Below are 20012 nucleotides of genomic sequence, written 5' to 3'. Positions count from 1 at the left end.
CCCGGAGGGGATTTTTTAATAGACTACAAACTACAATGAAAAACTGGGAAGGGGTAACTACATCTAGGGAGAAAGGAAAGAAAACCACTACTAACTAAAACCCCAAGTATAGGAGATCATAACAATAGCTTATATAAATGTTAATCTTAAATTGCTAGTATTACTTTGAACATAGTCGGTTATGCTAATTTTTTATCTTTTTATCCAATGTTTTAACTGTTTAAGAGAACCCCCCGGAGCATGCCATAATAAAACTAAAGTTTAAAGGCACCATTCAGAGTCGTTCAGCCTTCATTTTGTCTTATCTTTTCTAATCCTCAATTTATGTGTATGCTTGGGGGCAGCCGCCCCCTTATTGGAAAGAGAGTCCTCGTCAGAAGACACTGAGTCCAATTCGCCACTGGATTTGCTGTCATCTTCTTCCTTCTCTACCTCGGCTGTCTCTCCCAGCTGCACTCTCAGGAACTCACGTGCTTTGGAGACAGAGTCAATCTTTTCTTTTTTATCGTGTAGTTTGAAAATGATGCCTTCTGGAATTAACTATCTGTAGACAAAGAGGAATTTCACATTACCCTTTTAAACCCATTTTGAAGCCGTTTTTGATCTGTCATGGAGTAAACCGGTATAGAGCTGCCATTTCACACATGGCTTTCACCTTCCAGTAAAGAGCTGGATCTGAAGCGGTTTGCCATTTCAGACTGCACCGCTTTCCCCCCGCCGTTTTTTGTCCATGTGGGCGATCTCTGGCTTTTTTTTTGAACATTCGCTTTAGAGCGCTATAGCGCTATAGCACTATAACAAAACACCAGGCATTCCAATGGGGTTGATATAGTGCTGTTGCATTATAGCGCTATAAAGCGAACGTTTTTTTTAAAAAAGCCAGAGATTTTGCCTTATTTCAAATGGAATGTCTTTTAGAATCCTGATGGTATTGCTTCCGATTTTCAAGGGTGTTCCCATAGTTGCTTTCAGGATAGAATCCCTCACATGTCGCTTTGAGAATCTGGCCACTATTTCCCCAGGCAGATTATTATTTTTGATGTACACGGAATAGGACCTATAGACTACATCCATTTCGCTTGCAAGATACTCCACTTTCAAATCTGTAACTGGGGCTAATGCTTCACTCAAGAGTTGCTTTAGATTCTCACCTTTTAATTCTGGGATCCCTTGAAATTGTAGGACCAAATTTGCTTTCTCCATTTGCACCTGTAAAAGTTGCGATTCTTCCGAAGCTTGTTTCTTTTCCAGCTTTTACACCTTTTTCTTTACTTTTTTCATGTTGGCGTCCATTTCCTTCACCTTCTCAGCCGTTTGCTCTGTTATTTTTAAATTCTCAGTCAGTTGGAGCTGCTGAGTTGCAAGATTTTGGTTTAGAGTCGTCAGCTGTTGTTTGATGTTAGTCATCTGGTCCAGCAGATGGCGCAAGGAATCTGCCAACATTTTGGAGAACTCGGTGACCTCTTCCAGTCAAGGGCTCAAGATCCCGGCTGGTTTCACTTTTGCTGGTTTGTCTTTCTCTGCCCTCTTCCCCGCCATCTTTATGGATTGTTTACTTTTATGAAAACTTGCTAAAGTCTCTGAAATACGCCCAGACACTTAGCCGTGCTCTGGTAAGTCTCTCAAAACAGATTTCAACACTTTTTCTTCCACTCCCCCCTTAGTATTTCATTGTTTAGTTCATGCGCATGGCCCCTCCCCCGTTCGCTTTTTTCGCCATTCTCAGGGGGTAGCTTTTAAAAAAAAATTCTCGTATTCACTTTAACCCAACTCACTGTTCATTGTTGGTCATATGACCTTGCTCGGCACACGTTCAAAACACTCAATCTCTGACGCTTGTCCCAGTCAGCAGCTCTAGATCCATACGGACACTCAGCAGCAGGACCGTCGGGGCGGAGGAGCGCTTCAATTCCCCAGCATCGCGCTGGTGAAGAGGTCACCCCTCAAAAGCCCCATGGCTAGGAGCCTTTTGCCAAGGGTCCAGGGCGGTAGCGACCCATCGCCCCCCCTTTTCCGCTGGTGTGCAGATCACATCCCCGGGAAGTCCGGGAGATGCGTCCACCAGCGTGTCACCATAAACCGGAAGTCCCCCACTTCTAAAGCTCTCAGGGATGCTGGCCACTGGCCTAGCATCCCTTGGGTCTGTGCGCCATGAGGCTTATCCTCCCCCCCAACTTTAACTTCCAACTCTATCACCCCAATGTATGCCTCCAGGAATCTCTGAGCTACCAAGGAGGCAGAGCCCCTAATGGGTTATAGAATCCTGGAATTGAGGGGATACTTGACAGTTTCCATCCCTCTCCCAACTCTTCCTTTTGGAGCTATATGCAAGAGATTCCTGTACCACTCAGGTTCAGGGCCAGAGAAGGAGTTCCCTGCTACCCTCACCCTGAACTGCAGCATTCAAGATGACAACACAACGTTAGATTTCTGAGGTTCAGGGCGAGGGGAGTAGGAAACTTCTCTAGGCCCAAAGGTACTGCACTGTTTCTTCATTGCACTATGGAGGGGGAACACCTTGATTGTTTATTTCTCCAGAGATTCCTCTCGAGGCCCCCAAATTGTATTAACAACTCCCGCTCCAGTCTCGGAAATCAGCATTTCCCATCTGGATTTGGTAACTCTGGGTGCTGCTGTATTATTTACTGGACAGATGTTGGTAGTCTCCCTCCCTTTGTGCCCGTTGCTGCATATTCATTAACTGACCTTTCAAATTACTGGATTAGACTGAAATCTATACTCACCCTGGAATAAGAATAAATGGTGCATACTTAAAAGAATGTAAAGAGGAGAGCAAGTTTTAGTTTATATTCTCCATGCATCATCTACCTACTCATTTCATAGTCCCACCAGCAATCTGCAATTCCACATTCTTAATTGTTTTACAATTACTGCTTTACAAGGCTGAGTTGTCGGGGTGTGCATGGGAAGAAAACAAAGGCAGCCCAAGTTAAGAGGTTTTAAAAGCTTTTAGTGTTCTGGTAACAAACCCCGAATTATCACAGTGTTGTTTTTCCCTTAGATGCCCAAGAAGCTGATCAGTGTTGAAGGGTTTTTTGTTTTCTTTTTTGTTAAATAACCAGGTTGTTGATTGGAAAGTTTCAATTGGCAAGAGTGATAATCGGTGGGAGGTTATTTTTTCAGCCATACTCTTATCTCCTAAGAAGAGGTTTTGTGTGTGTGTCTGTGTATGTACACACATTAATTATCAGATTATCAACCAACAGTACAAAGGTTAGTCTATGAAGCTGAGTACAAAAGGCAGCCACATGCAAATCCTCCATCAGCCCAGAATATGGTGGGGCTTGGGCTACATAGTGTGTGAACGTTGGTTGCCACCTTTTCTTCTGACTCCTAAGCCCTGTCACCACTTCTCCAAGTTGAAGAACTGTGCATCCATTCGATTTCTGCCTAGCGCGCAACTCTTACAGGCAGTCTGCCCCCCCCCCAGGTAACCACAGCATAAACAAGCCCATTGTTCGGTTAAATAACTTTTCATTATTTTCAGGTTTCAAAAAGAAAAGGTGACTTGCCCAGCTGAAAGGATTTTTTTCCTCTTAAATACACGTACGTTGATTGAATAGTGCATTTCTTCAGACTGTGCTAAAGGTGGGGAAATTGGATGAGATGATGCTTGTATGCCAAGAAACATGGATTGCTTCCACATCAAACTGGAACAAGTTTTTCTGAAGCATCCACCCATCTTTCCCTATCCCTAATCATCTACTTTCTGGGTTTCCCCCCTCTTTGTTATTATCTTTCTAAACCTGGTCTAATACAATCTTTTTTTGAAAGATCACAATTAAAGTACCTTTATTTGCTGTGTGAATGGAGATGATGCATGTTTTTGAATGCCCTCCCCAGATCACTAACATTTTCCTTGTCTCAGCTCCCTACAGCCACAGTTTTTCCCCACCCATGCCACCAGGGGGTTTCCTCTGGATTTTTTAAATTTGCGGGCTGTGGAAGGTTGGTAGTTCAGCAGTTCAAGACCCGAGTTGCCGCATGACGGAGTGAGCTCCCGTCTCTAGTTCCAGCTACTGCCAACCTAGCAGTTCGAAAGCAAGAAATTGCAAGTAGATAAATAGATACCACTTCAGTGGGAAGGAAACAGCGTTCCGTGCGCCTTGGTGTTTAGTCATGCCGGCCACATGACCACGGAAAGATCTTCGGACAGCGCTGGCTCTTCGGCTTTGAAACGGAGATGAGCACCGCAACCCTAGAGTCGGATTTGACTGGCTTTCGAGCAAGGGAACCTTTACCTTTTTTAGATTGTCATAGTGCAATAACATTATAGCAACCTATTGCCACAATCTAGTTGTTCCTCCAGATTCCAACATTTTTTAAAAGTAAGGCTCTAGCCCTGTTTGCTGCAGAGATATGAGGTGTTATTTTTAAAAAATAAAAGCTGGGAATACAGATGAGGTATTAGCCAGTGGAAATAGATCATGATCATGTCCTTGTGCTATAGAGATTAGCAACTGCTGTTTTTTAAAAAAAAAAATGGTAGCCATGGGCAGCCGAAGCAAAAATAGTGCAGGGGAAAGTACACTGTGGACACTCTGTTGCCCCTGCGATCTGTACTTGTGAGGGAGCAACACTGGTCTTGGATAGGCAAGTTGGAAGGCTTTTGTACCAATGACCTGCTTCCTCGGTTGGAGTGGCTCACCGTTATGTGTGTGTAAAGTGCTGTCAAGCTGCAGCTGATTTATGGCAACCCCACAGGATTTTCAAGCTGAGTGAGAAGCAGAGGTGGCTTGCCATGGCCTTCCTCTGCAAAGTCAGCCAACAGCGATACCTAAAAACAAATCAATAACCACAGCTAAAGTTCTACTGACATGATTTCTAATAAACAGAAAGACATACAAATGCCTTTGATAAAAACAATGTTGCTTTTCACAACTTTCTAAAAATCATCAGGGCACCGCTGAAAAAGCTCTACAACAAGCTGTGGTGGATTTCACCAACCAACCTGAGCAAAGGGGACAGAGTGACAAACAACAATGGCCCTTGGAATGAAAGTGCTCCCTTCATAGGTTTGGTGTTTGGGAGAGTTGGACCTTCAGTTATGCAGGGTTTTACAGGTAAGAATTGGCACCTTGAACTGAACTCGGAAGAAGGCAGACCATCAGCACAGACTTCTTACAATGCATTATTAATAGCTTGTTCCTGATCATAAGCAAGAAGCGGTATTTGGGACCAGTTGAGTTTTCTGAGTTGTCAAGAATGGCCCTATGCAGAGGCCATTACAATAGCCCAGCGTTTTTTTACCACAGTATAGATCACTGTAGATAGCTAGGTCGGGCAATGTTCCTTCTAAGCTGTGGAGTCTTGTGAGCAAAAATTCTACTTGGTGAGCTACTGGCATTAAAGTTGTGAGCGAGCGATTTGGCCGCTGCATAAATTAGTTTGCCCTGGAGCCATCCTTCCTGAGCTAAGACAAAAATCTGTGAGCCTGAGGCTAAAAAGCTGTGAGCTAGCTCACACTAACTCAGCTCAGAGGGAACACTGGCTCTGACCCAGATAGCGCAGGCTAGCCTGATCTCATCAGATCTCAAAAGCTCAGCAGGGTCAGTCCTGGTTAGTATTTGGATGAGAGACCAACAAGGAATACCAGGGTTGCAACACAGAGGCAGGCAATGGCAACTTACCTCCGAGCATCTCCTGCCTTGAAAACATCACGGGGTCACCATAATGGCAAATGACTTGATGGCAAAGAGGGGGAAAAAGTTACATCAGCCTCTTCATAACTGCCATACTAGATAGAGTGGAAAGGCAGCTCATTTGGTCACCATCTCCACCTGTTTCTCAAACAAAAGACCCAGAAAACTATGCTAGGGATCATTGCAGACAAAAACAAATAATCTGCACTGAGGAAAATCACACAAGATTGGCCCCCTCCCTCTTATGCCAGCAGAAAAGCTGGTAGCATTCCAAGTGTCACAAACTTACAAGTAGCCCTTGGCCACACTGCATATAGTAAAGGCTTGGAACGCATGATCACATTTCTCCCAAATACAAAACAGACAAGAGCGCATTGCTTGGAAAATGCTCTGTCACCTTGACATGAGTGCTCCCTACGGAGTGCATGCTACAAATGGGAAAACAAAAGCATATTGATTTTTCAAAAGAAAAAAAATCTGCATTTTATGCAGCCACAGACAATGTGTGCTATCTTGCAAATTGTTGGTTTAGAAGGCTTTTTAAAAGGAGCAGACAAATTTATGGCAGGTTGGTCTATCCTTGGCTACTGGCCATGATAGCTATGCATTCCAGGACTGAGGAAGGCCACTACTTGCATGCCCTGTTTGCCAGCTCCTGGAAGAATCAGGTTGAGCACAACTGAGCTGCTTCTTTGTGATGATTCACAATCTAGTTGTCATAACTGCTGCAAATGTCAACAGAACATCCACACGGAAATTTTCCATGCACTTTTCTTACCTGTGGCTGCCATACGTTCTGAACACTAGAAAACTTTCCAAAAATCAGTAACTGAGAGATCCCTGTAGCATTATTATGACCTAATGCCACAATCTGCTGGTTCTCAGATTTAATTTGGGGGGGGGGGGTTTGGAGTTATCTGGCCCTTTTCCTTGTGGAGCTATAAGGTGAAATGTACAAAATACAGTTTTTTCTAAGTAACTCCACAGGAAAATGTGTTAGAGACTTCCTTTTATAAAAAGCTAGCAGCCAGCAGATTTTAGCACTAGACCATTATAAAAATGCAGCTGTACAGTAATAAGTCAATTACTGATTTTTTTTAAAAAGAACTCCCCCAACCAACAAAACTCTGCAGCAGGGCTTGATATGGCAGAGAAACAGGATGAACAGAAGACAAAACCATGTCAGATGCTCCACAGCTCTGCCGTAATGAAGCCAAGGAGACACAAAACATCCTTGCAGAAACAGCACTGGAAACGTAATGTTGGATTCAATGGGCCCTGGTCTGATCTGACAGGCCAGCTCTTATTAACTATGGTCAGGTAAAGAGGTTAAGTAGATCAGGGTCAGAGCCAGCATGGTAAAATGACTCGAGGGTTGGGTTCGGTTCTGGGAGACTCAGGTCTGAACCCTCACTCTGCCAGGGAAGGTCACTCTCTCTCGGCCTAATGCACCTCATATAGTTGTTGCGAAGATAAACATGGAGGAGGGGGAGAATGACATTGTAATCCTACCCAAAAGCAAGACCCATTTTAGTCAATGGAACTTACTACAGAAAGGAGTTCTTAGGTTTGCATCCTCAGGGTCCCCATCGAAGAGAAAAGCAAGGTATAAATATATGAACGAACAAACATCATTGAGAGTTGGCTCAAAGAGTCCCAAATTGGGGGGGACGGGGACTAAATCCATTCTTTCACATAGTAACTTTTTATTACACTTGAGAATGTGCTAATTCACAAATCCAAGATGGGAAGATGTGCTAATTAAAAGCCTTCTTTTATAAAATGTATAATTCAAGTGTCAAATGGACCCGAACAACAGATATGAAAAAGAAGTGCAATTACTATGCAGCAGGATTTTAAAACTACCCTGAAAATGATGATATTAAGTAGCAGAACAAAACTTGAATGCTTAATTTTTAAAAACTGGAAGTTGCCGCATCTGTTTCCCAGTGCTCAGCAAATGGAGTGGAAATGATTGCTGATATTTCCACTGCCACTCCCATCCCAGTTTACTGGATGCAGGGCTTTGAAGAATTTGGGGGAAAATGGTTATCCAATTTTGCATTAAGTTGGAATGCCAGGTTGGGATCCAGCCACATCTCTCTATATTTATGTAGGTATGAACGTACAGTTGCAGGCTCATGTTTTTCAACCAGCATTTTGCTGCACCACCCACAGGGTAAAGCAGGTGATTTTTAAATTTATTTACAAACTCTGGAATTTTGCTGATTCCTGCAGGTCAAGATGCTGCTAAATAAAACAGCAGATCAGGCCGATCCTTCCCCCACATCAGTTGGCAATCCTAGTTGTATATTTTATAGATGAATGCAGAACGATTGTGGCTGCAAGCAACTGCGGGAAGATTAGGGGGTTGCAATTCCCTCCACTCGCCTGCAGTTCTTGCCGTTCCCCATCCCATCCCGCTCCAGGCTGGACCTCCCTTCTTGACAAGGAAATCCCCTCGCCCTCGCAACCAATGACTAGCTTAATCCGCCTCGGAGGCTTCACAGCTGGCGCATTACCCACGTGCGCTCTGCGGCGCGTACTTCTCGCTATGTAAACAAGAGGGCGGGCTTAGGCTAAACCAGACTCCGCCCCTTCTCGAAAGTGAAGGGGACTCCCACGCCGGCTCCAGAAGAGCACCGCCGAGGGAATCCGCGGCTGACGAGTGATCAACTTCTTTGCCCGAGATCTCTCTTTCCACGGAGGGAAGGGGGGCAGGGGAGAGTGAGCCAGTGCGCGATCGACGCTGCGCTCAGCCCCGTCCCGTTGGATCCTGCAGGCAGCAGCATATCTCCCCTTTCCCACCGCTGCTTTGCAGAGCTCTGCTCAGATCCACGAAGACTCTCGGTGAGTGCGCAGCGAACGCCGCTGCCGGTCTCCGGCTTGCATTGGACGTCTGGGCACCCACGTGCGAAGCGATCTGTAGCCGCCAAGGAGCACCGGAACGGTCTTGCTTTTTCGCCCCTTCTCTTCGCTGGGGCTCGAGGCCATCGCTGTGGAGTTTGCAGCGATCGGCTGACTTGCCTTCCGGGCTGGGTAGCGACTCATCCTAGCGCGGCGGGGAGAAGGGACAAGAGGTCTCTTTCGCCCGAGTGGCCGGCTCTCCCCGGAGGCTTGATTGCAACTGTCTTGGCAAGGTCACCCGAGAAGGGAACTGCCGGCGCCTTTTTTGCGTGCGTGCCGGCGCTGTTCTTTTTGGGCTCACCGCGGTGTGCGCCGTTTCCTTGCAACCGTAGAGGGAACAGGACTCCGTCGTGACGCGATGGCCTAGGGCAGGCAGCGAGGCAGAGCGCTCTCGCCTCGCCGAAGTTGCGCTTTTGCAGCGGCGCCGACCCGCCACCCGCTCCCTCCCTCCCTTCCTCCCGCTGCAGCCTCTCGCCTAGATTGGAGGGGAAGGGGAATCAATCCTCTTGGCAGGTCTTCGGAAGGGTCCCGGTCGGGGCGGCTTCCCCTCTTTCCGTCGTCCTCCCCGGCCCATGACAGCGCGGCGGCGGGTTGATCCCGCAGAACTGGCCAGCCGGGGCGCCCTGCCGGCTCCATGAGGAAGCGCCCCTCCGGCTCCCGGGCGAAGGAGGAAGAGACGCCAGCCGGGATGATGAGCGTCAGGGCTGCACGGAGCAGCTGTCCCCCGGCTTGGCGCGGCGCTGCTCCGACCGGGACTAAGGCGGCGGCGGCAGCTGCATGACCCGATGCGTTTTTCGGCGCAGCGCGGAGGTCTGATCGCGCAGCGGGGCAGAGACTGAGCAAGCCAAGTTGTGGCCGAGTCGTTTGGCTCCGGGGTCGGGCGAACTGGCCTGGAGCTGAGTCCCGTCGCCAGCAGCATGCCCGCGGGAGAACTGCCTCTTGGCCACGAGGGATCTTCCCCCTAAGGGGGGAGCCAGCCCTCCCTCCCTCTCTCCGCCCGCCTGTCCGGGTCATGACCGAAGCTGTGGGGGGCGGCTTCAAAAGTTTGCCAAACACCTTCGAGGTGGCGTTTTCCTTTGCCGAGGATCCTTAAGAGGAGAGAGGGAGGGGGAGGGATCGGGCGAGGCGTCGGCTTCCAAGCATGGGAGACAGGCTGCCGGAGCAAACTCGTGTCAACCCTTCTCCTGCCGTGGCCGCATCTTCTGAAGCAGAAGCGATCGAGGTGCTGGAAACAGAGGATGTCTTGCCCATGTCTACGGAGGACGTGAGTTGCCTTTGATGGTTTTTTCCCCCCCCCCTTCCTTTCCTGGTTGATTTTAATCGGATCAAAGTTGTTTAAAAATAAACTTTAGTATTAAGCGGGGGCGGGGGGGAGCAGTGGATTCTTTATAGGAAGAGGAAGTCCCAAGAAAAAGTATTCATGCCTAGAGGTGCCCTTGGCGTCCCTCTGCGGGACGATCTCGATAGATCAAGATGGGTAGCTGGGTTAATCTGTCTGTAGCGGTAGGAAAGAGGAAGAGTGCAGTGGCAGCCTTAACGACTAGCAACATTTGTGGCAGGGGGTGAGCTTTGGTGAGTCAGGGCTGACTTCTTCAGATCCTGTGTGCCTTTACTTGGAAGTCAGCCTCAGTGAGTTTTACTGTAGTTGAAGGATTCCCAAGAGAAGTTTTTTAATGGGTTCACAAGGTGGCACAAACAATTATGGAGCTGCAATGAGGACTGCAACTTTATTGCCAGTTTAATTATTCCTCTGTTTAACCACTGATAAAATCACCATGGTAATAGATGATGCTATTCCAGGGCTGCCCGTCTTAATCAGTCTTCCCTGGTTTGTACATATTTTATGTTCCCAAAGCCAAATTGAAGACCTGTTCCCAACTGAGACAGCTCAGCAAGCTATTTTTAAAAAAGAGAGACTAAGATCTGTTTTTCTCGAAATTCTCGGGATTATTTTATGTTCCCAAAGCCAAATTGAAGATCTGTCCCCAACTGAGACAGCTCAGCAAGCTATTTAAAAAAAAAAGAGAGACTAAATGATCTGTTTTTCTCGGGACTAGCCCATTCAGACAAGTGGTCAGCACTAAGGTACCAGAGGCTAGCCCACCACTGACTGGGCTGCATTCACACACTCAGGGCAGGAACTGCTTGATGTCCTATGTGGGAAACTGAGAAACGGAATGAAAAATAATGGGAAGGAACCTTACCAGGGCTAATATTATGGGGGTGTGCTGGTCCCATTTACAGCTGCTTGGTCAGTGATGAAGCTCCCTAGGTGACCTTGGGCCAGTTGCAGTTTCTGAGTCTAGCCAACCTTACCGTTATTACAAAGATCATTTTTTAAAAAAAGATAATTCCCCTGGGCTCCTTGGAGCAAAGGATTTGAGTGAAATGCAGAACAGCTCATGAAATGTACTACAGTGAATGTTGCAGTTTCTGAGTCTAGCCAACCTTACCATTATTACGAAGATCATTTTTTAAAAAGATAATTCCCCTGGGCTCCTTGGGGCAAAGGATTTGATTGAAATGCAGAACAGCTCATGTGATGTACTACAGTGAATGTGGGGGGGGATGTTTGCTACCACTTAGGTGCTAGGTAGTTGACAACAGCACATCTATTGCTGACTACCTCCTGCTGTAGAAAAATGACTTGCTGCCATTTACTGCAGTGATCCCTAGCTTACCACCCACAATTATGTCTAAGCACTCACTTCTTTGGGATGCGGTCTTTGGACACATGGGAGGGATTTAGCAGGAAGACGCAATGTAATCTGCAGTAACCAGGTCTTAAATTTGGACAGTCCAAATTTCAGTGTTCTGCACTCCTGGTATCTCCCAGACCCTTTGCATCCCCAGAATACTGTCCCAGTCAGCACTGCAGAATTCTTTTGTATTTGTATGGCTGGCTGGCATTCCCCACATGCTTAACCTTCAGTAATTTTTAAATTGCTGGCACTGTTGTGATCTCTGTGATAATAAAACAAATGACAGGGGGATTTCAAAGGCATTACCGCTTTCCCCCACTATTGTCAGGCAGTTTTGCAACAGAGTCCCGGGGCTGGTAATCCCATCGCCTGTTCTGGGATGTAACCAAATGTACTTTCCTTTTCAATAAGTGTGTACACACTGCTTTAAAAGTGAGCCCGCAGCCTGCTAAGCAGCCTAACTTTTCTGGTAAGCCTTAATCTCCTAAAGATGCTTAAACAGTGAACCTTATTAGTTAACCCAGCATAGCATCTCTTTCTGGAGGAATACTTCAGCCCCATCCGTCTGCTTTGGGGGGAAGATTTAGGGATGCTTGTGTGTGTCCTTCTTAACCCGTAGCTACTGGTGAGATTAATAACTAAATGCCAACAAGTGCCTGGGACTGGAAGATGGTGTGCTTCTGCCGGCGAAGCGCTTTTTCAGCAAAAAGCCTGTTTAGGACTAGGAGCGATTCCCTGGGTATGCCGCCTGCCGGACTTCTAATGTAGGCAAAAGCAGCCCAACTATTCACGGCACCAAGTCTCGCCAAACATCTTAAGAGATCGGGTGTCGTGATTCATAAATGCTTCAGCGCTTGCAGCAAAAACTTACAATTTCTCAGTAACTTCTTAATAGAATTAGAGGGATTAGAAGGCACCTAATGAGCATATAAATCTCATATTTCCCCCCCCAACTGTGTTGTTAAGCTCCCCCAGAATCCTCATCTGAAGCCCCTCAGTGACAAGATTGGTGATGGCAGACAGACTTCTATGAAAGATCAGCTCTTCCACTGTTGCTGATACACTCCAGTGTGCAGCCATTGCGGGGAGGGGGCAAATTGGAAGGTGCCATCTCAGTTCCTTTGGGGTTGTGATGAGGCCCAAAGAGCCTGGTGGACACCCCTGCAAGCTCACTGTACAGCCTCAAATACTCCCAGAATCCTTTGCAACACATACAGAGGTTCCACAGCAGAGGACCTGATCCCAGATGGTCCGTGGCCATTTCACAGAGCTACAGTCCCCATGTTTCTTTTGTTGGGAGCCACAGCTGATTTTGTAGGCTTGAAACTGGCTTAAATGTGTAGAGTCTAGTTGTGCCCTGAGGTTTCTCGGGTTTGCCAAGCTCAAATATTAGAGCTTTCGTGGTGGAGATGTGGCACAAAATCAGTTGTCGTACCCTGACATCAGACACGTTTCCTCCTGGATTTTCTAAAAACCTCTCCAACTCTGAGGGAAAGACAATTGTCCTTCCTCATATCTCTCCGCCTCTTATCCCTGAATCTTTTGTGGTCCATACTGATGTGACGCTGAGTTCCAAGACCAAGGTGCCCTTTGCCATCTGGATGGTGGTAAGTGGAGCTCTTGGCTGTCACCAGGTCGCTAGTGGCTAGTTTGCATGGTGATGTTCTGTGTTGTCTGTTTCCTAGTTTAGCGCCAAAGCTTTAGCAGTAGTATGACCAACAAAGCCCAAGGAGTTTTTTTCTGGGAGACTTTCCACACCTTGGGTGAACAGGAATCTGGTCCTATGACCCATACCTTGGCTTGGGTGTATTGGGTTGCTTGGCTGGGTCCTTAAAAAAATTGCTGATGTGTTCTGTTAGTGATGGAATTAGTTAGTGGCATGGTGCCAAAGAATGGGTAGAAAATCCGCTTGTTGTTTCTTGCCTGCTTCCTATCCATGCATCCCGTTACTTCCTGCTTTATAGAACCATAGAGTTGGAAGGAACCAAAGTTCATCTACTCCAACCTGCTGCCCAATGGCAAGGCCGTCAACACACCAAGCCCCCACAGAACAACCTTTGCTGTCCAGAACACAGTGTGACACAAGCAGAGGGCAGAAGCACACCAGAAAGGTATGTGCAGAAGCAAGTAGCTGTAGGTGGCTCAGGCAAGTGAGTCAAGCCGCATGTTGCAGTAGAAAGTAGCTAGTCCTCTTCTCCCTTTGGTAACTATCTAGTCAATGTGACCTTTGGCGAAACTTCTTCTTGCTTCCACACATGGCAGTACATATGATTAGTGATGTGTGCGTATTTACACAGTGAGTGGGAAACGTGACAGTCTGGGTCACAGGAACACGAGGAAAGCCTTGCTGGATTAGACCATCCAGTTTCCAAAAGTGGTCAGCCAGGTGCCTCTGGGAAACCCACAAAGGCAGCAGCCTGTCTTGGCTGTATTTCTCCACTGGTATTTTGAGGCACACTGCTGCTCCTCAGAGGGGGTTATAAGAATATACAGAGTTCTCTTGTGGGGAGTCAGGAGGAAATCTGTGGCAGGATTTACTGCTAAGGCTGCATCATGTGGCAGTGCGAGGCGGTTTCCTCTTGTGGGGTGGGAAGCCTTCTGCCCAAAGCAAGTGTGGTGAGGGCCTCTGTACACCTTTCTACAGGGGCCCCCATTCACCCTCAGTGGTAATCTCTGTTGTGGATTGGTGTCAGCGCTGGACTATAGGAATACAAGCACACAGTGGGGAGGTAGAAGTAAGACTCTGATTGGGGCCTGGGGCAGATCCACAGAAGCAATAATCCAGTAGCAGAACTGTTTGCAAGCGGAGGAGTCTATGGCCCAAAACAGATGTGCTCTGGGAGTTCTGTGTTGAAAGCCTCCAGTGACTTAAAAGACAATACCAATGCAACCCTTAATTCTCAAGTCTGTAGGGGTTCCAGACACCATACAGCCCACATTTGGTTTGTCCCTGTTTGAGGAGGTGGGGGGGGGAAACTGGGGTGAGGATACTAGCAGAAGGTCAAATAAGTGGACAGATGAGTTGGCAGATGGCAAAGGGGAAGCAGGTAAGTAAAAAGACAGAAATAGCAAGTGACAGTGCTTGAGAAAAGAAGGAACTATGGGAGCAAGGCTGGAGTCCAGCTATTCGCCATGCAGAGAACTAGGCCTGACCTAGGACTACCTATGCTGAGACCAGGTGAGGAGAAACCTGTGAACTGCTTGGGGTGGGAGGGGATCCATTCTGTGAGGGGACCTGGAAGGACAATGCTGGCCCCTTCTTGAATGGTGCCACTGGAGCAGCCTGTAGGTGCCTGATCTGCATCCTTGCTGATCCTGCCAGCCTGGTTATTTGCTTGGATTGTAAGCTGTTTGTTTTGCCTTGTGTGCTGCACATCCACACAGAGACCAAGGATCTAAGCTTACCAGGAATGTAGTGTTGGGGAAGGGAGACTTATACAAAACCGCAAGGGAAAGTATCAGATTCCTCACAGCTCTGACCCATCCTTATTATTTTAAATGTAATTGTCTTGCTGGATTTCTTTCCCGGAGAGAAATAATAAACCTAGCATTATTACCTGGGAAAGCTGTGTTTAACAATACATGTAATTAGAGGAGAGAAGCCACATTTAATATTACACAAGAGACCGGAACCAATATTTCAGAAGCAAACAGGCTTTTAAACTTCCATAATTATAGCTCCCCAAATGTCTAGCCTAGTCTTGCTTTTTTTTAACTCCTTGTTGTGCCAGTAAGAGTGGGTATGTCTCCCTTCTGCTGTAAAGCAGTTAAAAGTAAGTGCTTGCCCTTTAAGCTGCTACAGCCAGTGTAGATTAGGGTACTGGCAGCTTGATTCTACAGAGTTCTCAGCAGTTAGATTTGCTGGCAAACCAGAAAATAAATGGCCACGGCTGTTGCTGTGCTTCTGAACTACAGCTTGATTTGAAGAAATCAGCAGAGGAAACTTTTCAAGGCATGAAGATGGCATTATCGTTGGCTCATGTCTGCAGATAAGGCAGCAGTTAAATGCTCAGCCACAGTGACAGGTTAGCAGCTATTCAGCCTAGCTCAGCATCTTCCTTCCTTTTCCACAAGCATTTAATGGGTACAATCCAGTGACAGTTCAGTAGTTCGAAGGGACCCTAAAGACCAATTCACATAATAATGGTTTTATCAAAGGGCTTAGTCTGTATCAGGGCTTGTGAAGGAAGAATAATAATGAAGAGAGTGTGTTTGAACACGAGCAGAACATTTTTTTTTACTCAATACCCATCACTAGCCCATATCTGGAATTATGGGGAAGAGTGTTGGGGTTACGGGCTTGGAACCTATGTAGCACATCTGGAATATTTTAGTTAAGAGTTTTGTTGCCCTGTTGCACTAGAGGAATCACTTGGGTGAGTGGTATTTATTGTACAAACACTAATACTGCAGAACAATGAATTCTTGGTTCATAGGTAGCACTTCCACTTGCGTTGTTGGATGTACAACCACAAATCTAGCTGAGGCTACAAAGCCAAGGAATTATTTGTGGTGCATGAAAAATAAACTTCCGTGTGTCCAGTGAGTGATGCGTTACTGGAAAAGCTGCTTAGGACTCTGGCCATAATTTTTTATAGCAGCTTCTTTCTAATCCTAAACTGAGGCTGGACTATGTGTTATGTTTCCCCCCCTGTGGAAAGGTGTGTTTTGAAGTTCTGTGTTTCCCAGGTAATGCTGAGCCCTGATTTGGATCCCCCCCCTGCATTGTTTTCCTGACCTGAAGCAACCCTGAAGGGGTGCTTTGCCCCCTTGGGGGCTGCACATCTGCCAATGAGCTACACATTGCATTTCCACAACTGTGCATCTCCCCTCCCCCCCGGAGCCGTTTCAGGTCAGTCAGATGGTGCAGGGGGAAGAACTAAATCTCCTTTCCCCATGTGCTGTGGTTCTAATCCGGACCAGGCTCGTGTACATGTGGGAACTTCAGAACATACATCCCTGGGAAAAACATGTGCACTGGGTTAGCCTGCTGGTCCCTCCAACACATTTGTTATTTCCTCCAAGTGGCAGTGGCTGTCCAAGATCTCAGCCAGAGAGAATTTTTTCCCCCTCAGTCCTGCTGCCTGAGATCCTTCTAAATTGGAAGTGTTGGGAATTGATCATGGGGCATGCTGCATGCAAAACTGGAGCATGTTCATATTTCCCCTCAGTAGTTTGCATCTGTTCTGATTCTCAGTAGCCAACCAAAAGATAATATTTTGTACATGGTGTGTCAGACATCTCAGATGACTAGCAAATTCTGATTTCATTGGTAACTCAGCATAAAATCAGGTGTTTCCTGGCTTACTATATGACATTTCTGCCATGAGTCCAAGGAGATCAGGCAGGGTGGAAATGTGTAAAATATGAAATCTGGAGTCATGAAGCCAGGATGCTAATAGTAAGATCCGGGCATTTTACTCCCTGTTCCACTGTGGTGGCTCTGCAGAGAAAGGGGTGGTTGCTTCCTGTCTGCAGCACTGGCGCCACTACTGTTGGGAAGAAGAAGAAGCAGAGATTGGATTTATACCCCGCCCTTCACTCGGAGTCTCAGAGCGGTTTACAAACTCCTTTCCCTTCCCCTCCCCACAACAGACACCCTGTGAGGTGGGTGGGGCCAAGAGAACTGACGCAAACTGTTCTTTCAGGAACAGCTGTGCCAGAGCTTGTGACTGCCCCAAGGTCACATCAGCAGGTGCAAGTGGAGGAGTGGGGAATCAAACCCAGTTCTCCCAGATTAGAGTCCGCACACTTAACCACTACACCAAACTGGCTCTAAGTGGTATTGCAGCTGCAAGCTCAGTGTAGAACAGGTGGTACAAAGGGCCAGTTAGGGTTCAGTCCTGGGAAGCTTATGACTTTGGTCTGATGCCTTCGATTGAGCGGCTGTCAAGCTGCTTGTCTCTGCTTGCTTATGGACTGGCTTGACGGCTTGATTGCATGTCTGCTTTCTGGCTCAACTGCTTGCATAACTCTCGATAATTATTTTAAATGTGTTAATTGTGTTTCTGGAGGGTTATCCAAGTGTATGTCAGTGCCGTAGAGTGAGAAGGCACAGGCATTCTAAGGAAGACAAAGGCATGCCTGCTTAAGTCCAGGCATACGATGTTTATGAGAGTGCTTCTGTGATATTCACCCCACCATTTTTCTGGATTTTAATTTGAAGACTTAAAGTACCATTGCTTGTCAAGCAGTGACTTGTGGGAGAGCAGCCATGGTAAGAAACAAAAATAGTCTTTAAAGTTGCAGAGGAAAGGCTTTTCAGCCAGAAGTTTAGCAGATAGGAAGGGAGCATTATCTGGAATGCCACGAAACAAAGCCGGGACTGAACATTAACTCCAAGGCTCTGGCCAGCTTTACAATGACAACTGGGAGTTTTTATACAAATGAATATTCATTCAGGCAAGAATTTGTTTGTTTCTGTAGGATTCCAGGGAGTTAATTCTTAAGCCATGTTATTTATTTATTATTCTTCAGATTTTTACCCCGCTCTCCCAGCCGAAGCCAGCTCAGTTAAAGTTTCTTCAGATAGTTTGCTGAATTGTGTCTTCTGTGCATATTGAAATTTGGTGGCTTGATGATGGCAATAGATGCCCTTCTGTACCGGGAGGTTATCTTGAACAGGCAAAGCACTGTTCTGTCAAAAAGCTGATGCAAGTCTTATCTTTATGCCTCTCCTCTTTTCAACCTGGGCCTTTTTATTATCTTTCCTCTGACATCTCCAGCATTCATGGGTTGGATCCAACCAGCTCTCCTGCTGATGAAGAAGGAAAGAAGAAAATAGTTATCCTTGGGATCATTAGGTTGGCACGTACGAAAGCCATATGGGTTGGGGGCTATAGTAAGGAGGGGAATTGGGCAACATTGAGTGGAAAAGCTGTTTGGATCCAGCCCCAGGTATGTATGCAAAACAGCAACACATTGGAGGACCAGGCAAATCAGGAGATCTATTCCAATGCTAGAGTCCTTTTTATAAAAGGACTCACATAGGGGTGAGAGGTGGCTCAGCAGCTCATCTCTTTTAAAATGCATATCTTACATCTTCCGTAAGTATAGGGCAGGTTACAATATGATTTTAAAATAGATCAGTGTAAATCAACTGTAGGTAAACTGTGCAAATTGTAAGGCTGGCAGCCTTATAGGGCCCAAAAAGTCTTCAAACACAAAAGTTTTATATATCCTCAAAAAGAGAGCAGTGAGGCAGATTTCCACTCCTGCCCTGGCAGACTGTTTCAGAGGAGGGGAGCAGCAGATGAAAATCATCATGCCCTTGTGTCCGACGTACAGATCTGTCTAAGTGAGGGCACAGCAAGCTGTTTCTGCTGAGCGAAGCAAAGATGGCACAGGGGGTTATACCAGGAGAGGTGATCCTTTAAGTATGTAGATATCAGGCCATAAAGGACTTTCAAGGTAAGAACCAACACTCTGCATGTGTTATACACTCTTGGGCATACACGTGCATACATTCCTTATGTGTAAACACCATGCCTGCATAAACCTTCTGTGTTTTTGTGGCCAGGGAATCATGTGAACAAGGTGTACACTCTATTTATATATGTGTGATTGGGGGTTGCTTAAGCTTGCCCGTGTGCCCCTCCCAGCATGATGACTAAGATGTGAACTAGCCCAAAGCGATTATGTATGGATTCTTGTTTACAGTTTTATTAAAGGTAAAGGTTCCCTTGCTCGAAAGCCAGTCAAATCCGACTCTAGAGTTGCAGTGCTCATCTCTGTTTCAAAGCCAAAGAGCCAGCACTGTCCAAAGACGTTTCCGTGGTCATGTGGCCGGCATGACTAAACACCAAGGTGCACGGAACGCTGTTACCTTCCCACTGAAGTGGTACCTATTTATCTACTTGCAATCCCTTGCTTTCGAACTGCTAGGTTGGCAGGAGATGGAACTAGAGATGGGAGCTCACTCCGTCATGCAGCACACTTGGGTCTCGAACTGCTGAACTACTGACCTTCCACAGCCTTGCAGTTCAGCATATTAACCACTTGAGCCACCGCAGCTCTATACAGTTTTATTACCTAGGAGCAATAGATGGACAGTGTGGTCTGGTGGACTTGAATGCTGGAGACCTGCTTTTTAAATTGATGAATGCCCTTGGATGAGCCTGCCCAAGCTGTGCTCTCTTATCCTCAGTTTCCCATCTGTCAAATGGGATCACAGTGATGTTCCTCACAAAGCTGTTGTGTCTGTGAAGCCTCTCTTAACACTGCCAGGTCAATATGCTTGTTCTGTTGTTGTCACATCATTATTAATTGTGGTATGTCATAAGGAAGGGGGGAATGGAGAATTGAGGTTTTGTGAAGGCCATGATGTAGGGGTCCCCAACATGGTGCCTGCCCACACCTTTACTGGCAGCTGCCAGATGTTTTTTAGAAAGTAGGTGGGGCCAGGTAGGCTTTCTGCCCAGCAAGGTTTCTGATTGATCACTGGAAATCTGATTGGCTGTGCAGATTTAAAAAGAAAACACTCTTTTGGCAGCAGCTGCAAAAGCAGCATGAGGATCTTCACTGCCTGACTAAAGATAAGCTATGTGCATGCAAGAAAATGTTTTTAAACAATATGTTCATTTTAAGAGGCATCCCAAAGCAGAGTTTCTGCCTGAGATGTTGAAGAGTTGCTATTACAGTTAGGCATGAGCTCACTCCATGACGTTTTGTTGCTGACTCTGCTTCCTGCAGCAGCCATTTTGTGGTTGCACTAGGGTTGCCAGGTCCCTCCTGGCAACCA

General features: G+C 46.6%; 1 protein-coding gene across 1 annotated transcript in view; it reads left to right on the top strand.

The window, feature by feature from the left end:
- Positions 1-9798: 9798 nt before the first annotated feature.
- The window catches only part of RHBDL3 (rhomboid, veinlet-like 3 (Drosophila)), a 199056-nt gene continuing 188842 nt past the window's right edge, over positions 9799-20012 (top strand). Inside the window, exons 1-2 of the mRNA XM_015424702.1 lie at positions 9799-9834; positions 13237-13383. Coding sequence (XP_015280188.1) covers positions 9820-9834; positions 13237-13383 — 162 coding nt within the window. The 5' untranslated portion in view covers positions 9799-9819. The remainder of the gene's footprint in view (positions 9835-13236; positions 13384-20012) is intronic.

This window comes from Gekko japonicus, unplaced genomic scaffold, assembly GCF_001447785.1.
Source record: "Gekko japonicus isolate JY-2015 unplaced genomic scaffold, Gekko_japonicus_V1.1 scaffold668, whole genome shotgun sequence".
Lineage (NCBI taxonomy): Eukaryota > Metazoa > Chordata > Lepidosauria > Squamata > Gekkonidae > Gekko > Gekko japonicus.
Note: the sequence above shows the minus strand (reverse complement) of the source record. Positions and strands in the feature narration are given on the sequence as shown.